The following is a 14,498-nucleotide window of genomic DNA, read 5'->3' as shown; positions in this document are numbered from 1 at the left end:
ATTATTGTGATGACTGATACGCTATGTTTTCATCCATCACTACTACTCGTACCAAACAATCAAACGCACACTTTTTTGGTTTTCGGTTGGCTCGTAAAATTAAATCAGATGGTGCATCCTATCAGTGTTTTAAGATGACGTCTACAGACATTTTGCGGTATTCGATATAGACTGATATATTGCCATCGTTTTAGTTATAAGATGCCCATTGCTGGACATAGGCTTCCTACTTCCAGAGCCTTTTAGTAGATCTGGTTGATAGCGACCTGTATCCAGGTGTCTTCTTAACTTGTTACATCGTCACTTCAAGTTGTAGTTGGACGTTCTAAGCTATGTGGAGTCTGACCACTGCAACTTCAACTTAGCTGATATGATACCTACATTTGTTGGTGTATGTAAGTTTCATAGATATAACTTTTGATTTCCAGTGGAGCTCGCGATGATCATGGATCGGCTTTACGGCGGCGTGTGCTACGCCGGCATCGACACGGACCCTGAGCTCAAGTACCCCAAGGTCAGTACTCCAGACTTCCGTCGCTTTATGTACAGACGGAAGAACGTTAGTGATCTTGTTTGTGTTAATAAATTAAATTAGTTTTTTTTTGCAATGCTACCCCCTCCCCCCAGTATTTGGAAGTGTTTAATTGTTGCAAGCGGATGAAATCTGAATGCTATTATGAAGGAAATCAATTGTTTTAGTTTCCGTCAAATTTGGAATAACTATCAAGATCTGTTGTGGAAAATAAAGTAAATTTCGGTATACATAGCACATACAGTATTTGTAATACGCAACTATAAAGAATATGTACATAGTTTTCACATATACATGTATGTGAAAATAGTGTATTTATTATTATGTCATCCTATTTGAAAAGCTCAGTTAAATATTCTCACTGTGGCTTGGCATTTTTTTTTCAATTCTCTTTTCCCCTGCTTTTTTTGGGGCAGGGAATGTTAAGTTTATTGTCCCGGGCAATGGTCTGTTCTCTGCAAAACCTCAGAAATGCAGGACGGCGTTTGTCGTCAATTATGAGGAAGACGACACTTTAGTTTTCTGCTTGTCCATCTCAACCTCGAGATCAATGCGGTGTCCTCTAAACACTGGACAACCTGGTGGTAATGTGCATCACGGTCTGGTCCACCCTCGGGTCATAAATCACGAGGGACTTTCCGTGAGCCTGCGCAAAGGTTGTCAGAGAATCCCCCATGCACCGGAGGCTTAATATTTTACCACACTATATAAAAGTGACAGGGGCGTACATGTGGCGTGATGTTTCCAGGGTGCGGGCCGGGTGGCGTTCTCCAACCAGCAGTCGTACATCGCGGCCATCTCCGCGCGCTTCGTGCAGCTGCAGCACGGCGACATCGACAAGCGCGTAGAGGTTAGCCCACCCCCTGACCCTCGACTATCATCACCCTCTCTGACAGTTGAAATCAAAGTTCACCTTCAATAAGCACTGGATGATGCTGCTACAGTTGATACTGAAACTTGTATTTTAAGTTTGTTTATCTTTTTCATACAGTACAGAGTTCTTTTATTTTTATTTTTAATACTCTTTACCCCCATCTTGTTTTTGGAACAGGCATACATACCTTCCTATTTTTACCCCCTTGGTCTCTCTCTCTTTTCCTTCACACTTTCATCCTTCATATTTTGTATCATTCTCACACGCCTCCCGTTCCTCGCAACATTTGTTGTTGCATGGTATTCTTACGCTTAATTAAAAAACCTACCACCCTGCAACAAAATTGCAAGAAAGTGTGGCGGCTCTCTCCAATGCGTGGGCTGTGTCTACTCGTCGTGCGCGAGAAGTGACGTCATGACATTTAGTTTTGCGTTTAGGAACGTTAGATGTCAAGTGGGCGAGAGAGTCGCCACAAGCGCACTGAAGTTGGTTACGAATGCGGAAGTAGGAACAGCGTGGTCGCAAGGCAGATGGAATTTAAACGGGAGTGTGTGTGAACGCAGGTGAAGCCGTACGTGCTGGACGACCAGATGTGCGACGAGTGCGCCGGCGCGCGCTGCGGCTCCAAGTTCGCGCCCTTCTTCTGCGCGAACGTCACGTGCCTGCAGGTGGGTGACGTCACACACACATACACACACACACCACGCTCGCATTGCGCCTTATAGGAACACACCATCACAGAGTTCAACTCTTGACAATAAGTGTTCTGATTTTAAAACAAGATTCCTCTTTTAAATATAGTTTTGATTTGATTCATGTAATGCTACCACTCTGAAATTAAATTCAATTACTGACTTTTTTTGACTATGACACATATTGCTGATATCTTTCGCGGAAGTAATCAGTAATGGTAAAATGTAACGCGATCTTACTATTTATTATCTGGCTATAGGCCTAATAAAGCCTAATACTGACGCTATTGTCAGGCCTGTTCTCATTAAACTGGTTTGGTTTGTTGTTGCAGTACTACTGCGAGCACTGCTGGGCAACAATCCACTCGCGGCCGGGCCGCGAGTTCCACAAGCCGCTAGTGAAGGAGGGCGCCGACCGGCCCCGCGCCGTGCCCTTCCGCTGGTGTTAGTCGCGCCCCCTGCGCCCCCCACGCGCCCCGCGCGCCCCACCAGCGCCGCCCGAACTGCGCACCATCGCGAGCTCGCACCTCGCGGGGCGTCGAACAGTTCCGGCGGCGCTGGCGGGGGCACATGTTCAGACGAAACCAAAGACGGCGAAGCCTTTGTCTCCGACCGTCGGCGCTCCGCACGCGGACGGCGAACATGAAGCAACATTATCCAAAGTCTACGCGTAAGCAGATAGAAAAGTACAAGGCAATCGGTGCTTACTTGAGTTTTCTGCACACTACTGTCCACCCGCTGGTGTCGCCGCTGTCTCTCCGAAATTGTAGCGACCTGTACGTGTAGGAGGAAATTTAAGGAGCATTCTATCGGTATAAGTGAAATGTGTATTCAAATTAAATAAATACTTAGCTAGTTGTCGGTTTCTCCTTAAGGTCTATCACGCGGCGCGCGCGGCGGTCTGCGCTGCCGCCGCCGTTATCTTAAGACGTATCGTAAGACATAAGTGAAATGTCTGATTTCTTAAAAAAAACATATTTGTACCTGTGTAGCTAGAATGAATTTTTCCTCTTAATAATACCAACTACCCCCTCACTTTAGTTTGTACTTGGATATTGTTGCATTTATCCTACCCCCCACTATTTTCTCAGTCGGAATCCACGACGGCATTTGTGTGGTTTCTGGATTGGAATTTGGGTTTTTGCTGGTCAGTTCTTAAGGCAGCGGGAAATGAATTGCAAGCAAATGACGGAGCGGTTTAAGCGTTAACATTTCCCGCTGCCTTGGGTGCATCGGGTTGTCCTGCGGTCTTTGGGTTTTGGTTCGGTGATTCCCCGGCGCCGCTGCCGGAGCGAGCGCGCGAGCAGTCGCGCGGCGTCGGCCGCGGCGCGCGGACGTGTCTTCTGTTCGCTCGCGAGCGCTGCCGCTGTGGATGCGGCGTGGGCTCGATCTCTAGTACAAACCATTTATGGAACGTTACCAATTTTGGCTGTAGTTTTCGCTCTTATATTTTTAGTGTAATAAATGGTATATATACATATATATAATATATATATTTAATGAAATGTTTCCTTTTGAAGTTCGCCGGGAACGTGCAATAGACGGTAGATTTAGTACCTGGCGAGGATTACTATCCGGAGCTGTTTAAAATTAGTGATTATTGAATACTTCACGTTTGCCTTTCTGAATCGGTTGGATAAGAGGTAAGGATTCGGGATTCTCCGATTCGTGTCCTGAACTGGACAACTCCGAGTTCTTACCTCCGGTATGAGCTTCGGACACTGCGCCGTCTGAAACACGGATTGTAATTCCAGTGTTCAACATCCCACGCGTGGAGTAAAACAGCGGCGTAGTGCCCGAGGCGGCTGTTGGTGTGGGTACGTACTTAATTGATACCTGGCGGGTACAGCCACCGTATCCCGATCGACCACGGACGCATATAGACTGTAGTGAAAAGACTTGCGCGAATTTTTTGACGTTTTTTCCATGATTTTGTAAAAGTTTTTTCGTGTCGTTGTATATTTTCGAAATTCAAGGTGAGGCCGATGTGCCTTGGCGTGTGTGTAGCACCCACCCTCGGGGATCGGACGGTTGCTCGCTTGCCTGTCCAAATCTTTGTATACCCTCATTTTTACACCCGCTGGGCCCCAATCTGACTTGACCTTCAATTATTAAACAATGAGAAATGAATTTCTAATGGAAAATTAGAAGCTTAGTAATATTGTAACTTTTCTACGGAGGGAAACTCCCATTGAATTCGAGTACTTTTAAATAATAATGTAGAATGTCTGCAACCGTCCTTTTCAAGTAAACCCGTTTTCTTTAAGCAGCGCGTTTGGTACCGATGTTTCCTTGCGGCGAAAGTGTTGAGACGCCCATGCGCGTCTGACGGGGTGAAGGATTTTTCTAAACTTAAGTAGATTCAATCGATATTTACGTAGAGGGTCTTAGGAAATTGACGCCGCAACGTTCCGGGGCTTCCCCGGCCAGCGATGCGGAGCGAAGCGAGCGGCTAGTAAAATTAATTTGATTATATTAGGAAATAAAGACGCGGTTTGAACGCGAACTTTTCTCTCGAATTAGATGTTTATTAGGATAGTTCTGGAACACGCCTCCACGCAACCGTACACTTTTCTCTCTGAGAGCCTTCTCGATATTGTTTGTCGATGTTTAGTTGCATTTGTTCTGGATTTGTTGAGCTCTTTGTTCTGAATTTGTCCGTTTGTCCCGTCGCGGGTGATTCCTTGCGTTGCTCAATGTGTTGGGTACGCGTGTGTGTGTACTTGTCCCGTTTTGTATTTTTGTATTTTTATAAGAGTGGATAACTATTGGCGTGTTGTAGGAGGTTTTTTAATTTCCGCGCAGTGGTGAGGCGTCGGACTACCGGTGTTTGGGATATGTGGTCTGTGTCGTTGTTTCCCCGCACGTGGAGACGTCTCCGCTGCGGTGGTGGACGTGTGGGGGTTCGACTGGTTTTGTCTCGTTTTGTTTTTGCTTTTCCGTTTGATACGCCGCCCCGCGGTTTTCTTTTGTATTTCCGTTTAGTTTGTACGAGCTGGGTTTTGTTTTGGAAGCGGGGCGGCGGTTTTCACGTTGTTTTCTTTAGTTAGTTGTGTAGTTTTTAGGTTGGTTTTCGCGCCGGCCGCGTGCTCTTGTTTTTGACGCTAATTTTTCTCGTTTGGCATATCACTGGGTGCGCCCGGGTTTTCTTATACACATTTTTGTGATGGTGTTTGTACGTTTTGTAATGATGTAGCTAAACTTGAAATGTAATTGTTGTTTGTTGATCGGACTCTGTCCTCGTCTCGTCCCGGATGAGTTTTCCCCGCGCTCGACGCGTTGTTTCTTAGTGCGAGGAGTGGTGAGGAGGATCCGCAAGAAATATTTTTAATTCGTCGGCGGCGGACCGAAGTTAGAGAAATGTTGTTAGCGGCCGCCCGGAGCCCCGGGCCCCTGTATATTGAAGCGCTAGCGACTTAGTGAAATTATTACCTTATTAAACAAAATAGCTAAGTGTAGAGCAATTCAATGATACCTACCTAGTTGATGTAACGGAGAGCATAGTACCTAACTACCCTGTAACGTTGCTAGGGGTCATTAAGTTTGTATAAATGTTTCTCGCACTGTCTTTTGCGTCTCATATTTTTCTATTTCATCACGACTTTGAAAACGTTTGACACTTCTAATTAAAAACGTGCGAGGCGGCCCCGCGTCAACTGTCAACTGTCAGCTGCCTAATGTCAAAAGCCAACTGTCATTTGTCAACTGTCAGTTGTGAACTGTCAATTGTCAACTGTGAAATGTCAGCTGTCAGGTTGCGGACGGCGCGGGGCCGCCTTTTGGCCAGGCCGTTATAGTGCATAGGAGAATATTTTTTTACTAAATTTTCGAATAAACCGACTCCTTCAGTATCAGAGGCTTAGTTATATATATTTATATATATTTCAATTAAATATATTTTAAGCTGACACACTTAAAGTTTGAAGTAACTCGTTGTCCGTTTATAAATTGTATGTATTTGGCAGTGTTTGCTTTCACATATCCGTATGATCGCAAGGGGTCGGGTTCTTTCTGATTTGAAATTAGATTTATATATTTTTATAGACAGTTGTTTCCAGTCACTTGTTGTAGACTTACTATTGAATTTTGTTAAACTTTGACCTTCGCGCGCGAATTGTTTGAAGCTCTGTGTGTGCACAAACGATTAGCGCGCGAGGCTATTTTCCCGATACGCTTACCGCGCACAATGCCTCCCAAACAAGCAATTTCAAACAGTTCCTAACTAGTGTTGTCAAACACCGTTGCAGCACTACTACAGCCTCGTGATTCGGGGGAAGTACCGCCTTTGGCATTGTACGCGGTGGCTCTATCTTACTGTATAGAAAATGTTGTTCTTTTTTGTTGATTCGATCAGTTGTTTTGCTGCAGGAGTGTGACGGCATTCGTTCAGTTCAATGCGCGAGGGAAGGCGCCCGCGTCTTTGAACCGAACGGAGATCGTTTCGTATCTGATTTACGTGGTTTATAAAAATTAAATTTCCAATCCGCTGGTGGAATACTGTCGAATCTTGGTTTAAAATGCAATTTGAACTTTAGACTATTGTGAAGATATTAAAATGAATTTAAAAGTAACTAACACTCTTTTTCGTCTGCTTTCTGGGATGTAATTAGATTTATTTTTGTGTTCCGGCCGAGTGTTGTCGCGGGAGCGGCTTAAGTACACTCCGGGGCTGCATTTTCTCTGCGCGTTGACCAAAGATGTCCCAAAGACGCTACCAAAAAGACAAGCGCGGCGCTCCGCGACTAATAACCTACTAATTAATTTCGGAGATGTGCACTCGGAAGTTTTTTTGATATAATTTTTATATACCCCTCCCCCCCAACTCGTTTCGTTGTATTTTTGAAGTTATTTCCTATTTATTTATTTTTTACCTTTTGTATAACTTTTTTTTTTAATTTTAACAATTATCGATTAGTAGTTACGGTTTCATAGCGTTAGCTGTTGGTTATTTAGCTGTTATTTTTAGTATTGTTTTTAAGTAATTTACACCGCAGATGTAGACGTAAGCTTTGCCGATATAAACGAAGTTATGGATCGCACGTTGGCCGCAGCCGTAAGCTAAGTATCTATGTATATTTAAAGTTATAATATAAAATAGTGGAGATGAAAAATATGTAAAAATTAAACGCAAAAAAAAAATAATGTAGATCCAAAATTTCCGAATCAGAGCTTTACCGGTTTTTCAATAATCGTATTCGTTTTTGTTTGAGCGGCGAGTTTGCAATGCAGTTTTTATATATTTGTATTTATGTACATCACTAACGTGTAGATTATAAAAAAAAACTCTATGTAGTTTGATTTTAATTATTTTCTAAGAGTGAATTTTATTTTTTTGTTGTTTGAATAGTATTATATCTTAGAGTAATGGTTGCACTTGCGGGACGTGGGGCGCTGTGAGCTCCGACTTCCAACTGTCATGGCCGCCAATGGCTCGCGCCCTTTTGAAAGCGCGCCATGTTGACAATGTCTCAAAACGAAATCGGCTCCATCTCCCGGCAAGTTCAGGTAGATATTGTTTAAAACTGAAATACTTGGATTTTTATATGAATTTTATTATTATAATATGGTATTTTACTAAATATTAGTCCAATATTAAATCTTTATGTTTGTTTTATTTTTATCGCCCCACTATATATAAGTACCGGTGTATTTATGTAATTGTTTGAATATATTTATGTACGTATGCACATATGACAGTATTACAACTATGTATCTGAACAGTAAATATATAGATTTGTTTTATTTGAATATAAGTTTTTTGAGACAAAAGTATTTCGAGGAACAGCGACGGCGAAACGAGACGGCAGATAGCGGATCTGTCAATAATGGCTACAAGAAGTGTATAAATATGATTATTAATGTAGCTTAGGAAGAATAAGGCATTTATTTCAATGTGCATTTTATTTTATGTTAATAGTTACATGAGAAATAATTACAAACGTTTAAAACATGGCACATTGTGTAATAAATCTATGGAGATACATTACATCAGAAATTTAAGGAATCATTACGTTAAAAAAAAACATAAAATAAAAAAAATCGCAAACTAAACATTTTTGATAAAACTATTATTTCAGCCATAGGTCCACTGCAGGGCTTGGTCTTTCCCATGGGTTCACAATAAGACGTTGGAAGGGGTTCAGTCTTTTCCAATGACGTTAACCAAGGTGGACTGTCTTTGTTTGTGATAAGGTTGCGCCTGCCGCAAGCCTATCAAAAATAGGTCGCAAAGGCTGCTATTGGAAGGACCGGAAAGTAATGGTTCTGCACATGTCGATATTTGACTCATTTGGTAGCTCATTACATGGAAGACTTATCCTAGATGGCAAAAGTTCTCGATAACTGAATATATTGTTGAGAAATAAAAACTTGTTAAAAATGTAGTCGTGTGAATTTAAATCGAAGCTATATTACTTTCCAGTCCCCTCTAATACATTTACGTCCGTAGAGGCACTTTGATTTGGTAGGAATATTTCCCTAAATAGATCAGCTAAACTAATTTTACCAAACGAAATTTTACCCCGCAAGGAGTAGAGGGGTTAAATATTTAGTATTAAACCTGGAGCTCTGGAGGTTCAGACCTTGGATCGCCCCCAACACCTTAGATAGTTATAATTAAATTTGTATATTCCAAGTGAGGAGATACATAAACTAAAGTAACCAACAATGAATAGGCAGCTTTGCAATTGTCAGGAGGCAGGTCATATAGACTTACGTACTTTTTCTTTACCGAACGACGTGTCAGCAATATAGCTAAGAATACTTGCAAACCTTTGCTTTCCGAGAATTGGGATCCGATGAAGCCGTAAAAGCCTTCAGATCTAACAGCAATAGCTTAAGAAACGGTAGTAATGCAAAGCCAGAGACAACGACCAAGTGCCGTTTTTGAAATTTATCTTTGTTAAGCTACAGATTTGCTATTATATTGAAATGCGATTAAAATAAGAATAGGACGGGCTCTCGGCTAACTTCACTCATATAAGTACGGTCAGCATTAAATATATAAAATAAAAAAATAATAATAATTGTTTTTGTTGATTGTTTAATTTGTTCTACAATGAGCAAAAGAGGTAGTGTTTTACATCGGCGAGCTCGAGAGATTATCAGCAATGTTGATAAGTACTTCGAGGAAGAGAAAAAACGTGCCATTATGTTGTTGGACCAGTTAAAACAAGCAAGAAATGTACCACCACCATATATCGCGTGATGTATTTGGAAGTTTCATTAAGCATTTGAAAACTGCTTCGAAGGTAACCGAGCGAGTGACTTTAGCCACTGGTATTATTTTTTAACATTGCTTTTTTGCACACTATACCAAGGTTCCCGTTGTGACGTCACAACATGGCGCTAGGCCGGTCCTATTCTTATTTTAATCGCATTGTATATAGAAAATTAGAAGAAAAAAAGGATGCAGCTCGCCGACGGGCACGGCGTATACGACATCAGCACCGCTAAGATTTGCCGCCTCTACCACAGTGGTCTGTTCCTATGTACAGCGAATTAAACGTTGATTTTTACGGTTTAAAAACTTTAAGAGGCCTTAAGTATCTGGAGTGGAAAGCAGGAACCAGCCAGCACGGCGTAGATCGTCATCCCATAAAGGAAACACGAAGGATGCAGGACGATTCCTTCCCATAGACGCCCACTGCAAGGCACAGGCCTCCCTCAAATATATCTAATGGGGGATTTACCATTAACGCCACGCTTGGCATGCGGGTTGGCGATTGTAGTATGGTGTTACGGTACACAAGACACAACTGCTTATCTAGAAAATTTGAGCAGTGGAAATACTATATAAATTAATGCAGTGTCTAATTATATGACACTATCCCGGGAATAGAACCCGCGTCCTACGGTTGCAAATCTCAGTGCTCTACCTAATATGAGTATTTTTCTTTCGCAGTGTTTTAGATAAATTTAAACTAATTAATAACTACTGCGTGCTCCTACATTTATTTTGATTTTTTTGTTAAAAATAATATAAAATATCTGTAGTGAAAAAATGTAGTTAGAAGTTGTGAGCAATGGTAATACTACCAGTAAAATATTAACACGTTCACTGCGGGCCCAATTTTGAAGAACTTTCAGCTGGTGCGACTGAGGTCGAATCAGCCTCAAGCTGAACTTCCTAGTAGTGCGGTTGAGGCCTTTTCTGCCTCATGTTTCGGTTGAGTGTAAACAGCCGCCGCACTAGAGAGAAAACACGAGTTTTACGCGCCGCACCAGTGCAAAGCCTACCATGAGGCTGAATCGGCCTCAAGCCGCAGTGAACGTGTTAAGAAAGCATAACCCAAATAAAACTGTGATAAAAAAAATAGAATATGTAAATAATAAAATAAAGAATTAAAAAAATGTACCTAGCCACCTAAGAGTAAATAAGATGATGGAAGGAAGGCGATGAAAGCAAGAAGGAATGAAAAAACAAAATGAAAGATATTGTGATGGTAATAAGGTAAGAATAAAAGATATTGAGAAGAATGACAGTGAGTGAAAAATAAAGATGAAAAATCTGAAAAACTTATTTGTAAACAAAGACCCTGATCGCAACTAATTAGGGGTACGAGAGGCCTCCAATAGCGGGGGTCATAAAAAAAATGGTAATACTACCTAATAAATTTACAGTGTGAATTATATAAATAATATTATATCCAGGGATTTGAACCTGCAACTTACAATCGCAAGTCTTTGTCCTCTACTGTTGGGTCATCATTGCTCAAAATGCAAAATCTGTATAGCTGAAATTATGCTGAAAAACAGAAGCATTATCATCATTATCATAATGTCAGCCGATTGCAAAGCATAAGGAAACAGAATTAAACAATTCTTTATAATTATTACCTTTAGACTACGCTATCGTCCCAATGAAATGCGCCAATGAGCGCCAGTAACATCTTAGTCTTTCTTCGTTATTTCATTAAATTGACGGAAAACAGTCTTAAAAACGAAGCTTTATAAATATACTAGCGCATCGAAAAGGGGAATCCCACAGAAATGTAATTCCTCATATACATGGACTGAAAGAGATCGCTCTACAATACTTCTTGAGATTGGTTGACGATTCTTATTAGTAATCGGTATATATATGGACGAAGCTTGCTTGAAGATTCAAGAATAAATATACACACTTCTACTTTTGACTCCGTGTTGTTATTACCTCCGAGACCTGGCCCTAGGAAGAATCCTAACAATCAATGCGAACGCTGTATTAAGCGTATGAAAAAGAAAGTTAAAATTTTTTTTGGATGTTGTCTTCTGCTTTGTTGTAATAAAACCAAGAAAATTGATGTAGAATTTTTAATGTTATACGTAGCAGAATTAATACAGATCCACAAGTAAACAAATGGATATTTCTAACACATATCTTGTGTTTTCAAATAGCGCGCGGGAAAAAGTGACGTAAGGGACTAGGAACGTCGCGTTCAGTTTTGTGATTGGGAACGTTCAATATTCAGCCAGAAAATAACCAGAAATGTTTATGGTATTGCTTTTTAGCATACAATGTTAGTAATATTTTCAATTGTATAAATATTTTATGAAATATTCTGACTGGTAGATAATAAAAAAAACTTATAAGGAATTAAGTGCACTATTACAAAAATTATAAAAAGGACAAATAAATAAAAACAAATAATTTTGAAATCGATGCCACTATCACTCGACTGCCCTTGATGATTTATTTACAGACATTGCAAATGCAACAGAACCTTCTATAGAATATAAAGAAACTGATGAAAAGATGTACAAATAAACCAACGGATAACGCAAACTTTTTACGATTGGTCATTTATAATGCTACACCCCTAAGTTCTAAAAAGAACAGTTAAATACGTCAAGTTATATGTCAAACGTCGTCTACTCTTGTAGAAGCAAATCCTCTAGTTGAAAATTCCGAAATCTGCAACATGAAGTAAAAAAGATGTCCACTGGACATCGAATTGTCCTGTCCACCATTTGGGCGGATAATCATCATTTCAGTCATAAAACGTCCATTGCTGAATATAGGGCTGTGTCATAGATTTCTAATAAGACCGGCTGGATACAGCTTTCAAATACACGATCATCATCAAACTATGGTCTCTCGAGCAGCGACGTAGGAATGATTCAGTATATAGGTCATATAGTATATAGGTTTATAGGTCAGTGTAGGACATCATAAACCAGAATCGGTCTTTGTGCATGGCGAGTTTGAGGGAACACCGATAGAGCTTTGCCAACTTCATAGTAACACTCACTAATAAATTAATTACTTTCAATTAATGTCTTATTGACGTTAGCCATAAAATGTTTAAAATGTTATAGGTTGTAAATTAAAAAGGCTTATTATGGATATCTGTTTTAAATCCGTGTAAATAAGATCACTGTCTAATCTATAATTTTTACAATGAGGTAAAAAAGGATGGTTAAATTATATTCTAGTTAATAAATTACACATGCTACATCAACATAAGAAATAAAAAGAATCTGGTTTTAGAACACATTTCTTCTGTCAATAAAATTTAAAAAAAAAATGTACAATAAAAATAGTAAAAGAACTACACAGAATATAAGAATTCTTTTAAAGATATTTTACGTCCATAATCTACGTGTGGTAACTGAATATAAAATTCAACTAAAGCATGCAAAAAGCTTACTTTAAAAAAATATTAATTAATTGCATCCTAGTAATGTCTTCCTTTGGGTGCTATTAAAACTATTTATAGACTGTATACAGGGTCAATATTGTTTTGTATATTCATATTGTTTAAATGCCTGTTATGTGTAAGCGATAAAATAAAATTGTAAGTGTTAATTTTTATCATTTTTACTATTTGCAATATTTCAAATTTTATCAAAGTAATTTTTTTAAATAAGTTGTAAATTTATCTATGTAATATTAATTATTTAATATAATTAATTGTAATATAATAATTTTAAAAAAATATGATTCTTCATATAAACTATGGTAAGATATACTAGATAACTCTATGATTAAATATACAAAGTGTAGATTGTGTATCTATTATAAACCATAAAGGAAAACAATAATGATAAATAGTTATGATTAATAAAAATATTTTTGTGGACATTATGATATATTAATACTCGACTAAGTAAAACTGTTAAATTCCTACAAAAAGGAAATTCTTCAAATCTGTTCATTGAAAATTTGTATATGTTATCTGTACAAGTTTAGCTTGCTATATTATCTTCTGTAATGTCATACTTAATGTTGAACATCGCTTGTACAACAGGAAAACAATAACAAAAACAAATATAGATACACGACAAGTCCGACACGGGTCGATTTTTAAAGGCTAAACAATGGTCGACAACGTTAAAGTGAACTATCAATCGGACGCTTACCGAAATACCGGGGTGAAGTACGCACTGAACCACCTCGTGGACACGCCGAGCGACGATTCCCACTCACGAGACCTCGCCTTCCACTGCTACTGCCCACACTGTAACCTCAACTTTGACGACAAGATCGAATACCAACATCACAACGTCGAGATGCACGGCCACAGGAAGAATCTCATCTGCTCTTTCTGCCACACCGTGTTTCGACGCCAGGACCACTTGAAGCGCCACGTCCACAGCCTACACCTCACTCACAAGGACTTCAAGTGTCCCGTATGCGAGAAAGACTGCAAGCGACAGGACATGATGCTGAAACACATTAGAAGTCGACACACTACTGAAACGGAGATATTCCGGTGTCGGGAATGTGCATTCGAGTGCAATAACCTCGCAATGTTCGAGAAACATGAGCTCACACATGTCCTGACAGAACGGCACACTTGTCCTCACTGCAAGACCACATTCAAACGTAGAGATCACATGGTACGTCACATTAAGTCACAGCATCTCAACCAGTCCGTCGCCTGCCCCATTTGTCCACAAGCATACAAAAGGAAAGATCATGTGGTAAGGCATGTCCGTGAGAAACACAAAATGGGTTATTTAAATGGAAAACTTGTGAAATCCGCCGACATTATTTAAATGTAATAATGTATGTGTTGATTTGAATTTATGTACACATATTATGTTCTTGTCACAACAGCCTTAACTATGATAAATCTAAAAATTAGACATTTCTAAGGGGACTAAGCATCTAGCTTAGATGTAGAACTTTTCCAATTGACACTTCAAATACAGTCAAACCGGAATAAATAAGGGCTGAAGGAATAACAATCTATTTTTTTACAATAGAGGTTCCAATACACTTGCATATAGAGATAAGGGCAAGTACCAATTACACTTAAAAAGGTTCACACATGTAAAACATACTGTTAAATATGTAATGGACTTTAGGTAGACCTCTTTACAGTAACCAAGCTTTATGGCTTCAGCAGGCACCTTGACTTTGCCTGTATTCCTCCCAATTGGGGAGTAATATTTAAAAATATATTATTAAACT

The 14,498-nt window shown here is 39.7% G+C and overlaps 2 protein-coding genes across 2 annotated transcripts in view; both read left to right on the top strand.

Annotated features, from left to right (window-relative positions):
* orb2 overlaps window positions 1-7,699 on the top strand; it is a 128,109-nt gene extending 120,410 nt beyond the window's left edge. The window contains exons 7-10 of the mRNA XM_068771090.1: window positions 429-514; window positions 1,281-1,382; window positions 1,970-2,074; window positions 2,431-7,699. Of these exons, the coding sequence (XP_068627191.1) occupies window positions 429-514; window positions 1,281-1,382; window positions 1,970-2,074; window positions 2,431-2,547 (410 nt within the window). The 3' untranslated portion in view covers window positions 2,548-7,699. The remainder of the gene's footprint in view (window positions 1-428; window positions 515-1,280; window positions 1,383-1,969; window positions 2,075-2,430) is intronic.
* A 5,700-nt stretch (window positions 7,700-13,399) lies between these two features.
* On the top strand, window positions 13,400-14,080 carry LOC137927247 (zinc finger protein PLAG1-like). Its single transcript, XM_068771026.1, has one exon. The coding sequence runs from the start codon at window positions 13,400-13,402 to the stop codon at window positions 14,078-14,080; it is 681 nt and encodes a 226-aa protein (XP_068627127.1).
* The last annotated feature ends 418 nt before the right edge of the window (window positions 14,081-14,498 follow it).

Source organism: Battus philenor, unplaced genomic scaffold (genome assembly GCF_028537555.1).
Source record: "Battus philenor isolate CCGP_79_NKW_IND1 unplaced genomic scaffold, ilBatPhil1.0.hap1 SCAF_30, whole genome shotgun sequence".
Taxonomy (NCBI): Eukaryota; Metazoa; Arthropoda; class Insecta; order Lepidoptera; family Papilionidae; genus Battus; species Battus philenor.
The sequence above is the reverse complement of the archived record's forward strand: the minus strand, read 5'-3'. Positions and strand labels throughout refer to the sequence as shown.

What these genes read in the sequence shown, in the direction of transcription:
- LOC137927247 (XM_068771026.1), top strand. Translation starts at nt 13,400, where the DNA reads ATGGTCGACAACGTTAAAGTGAACTATCAATCGGACGCTTACCGAAAT.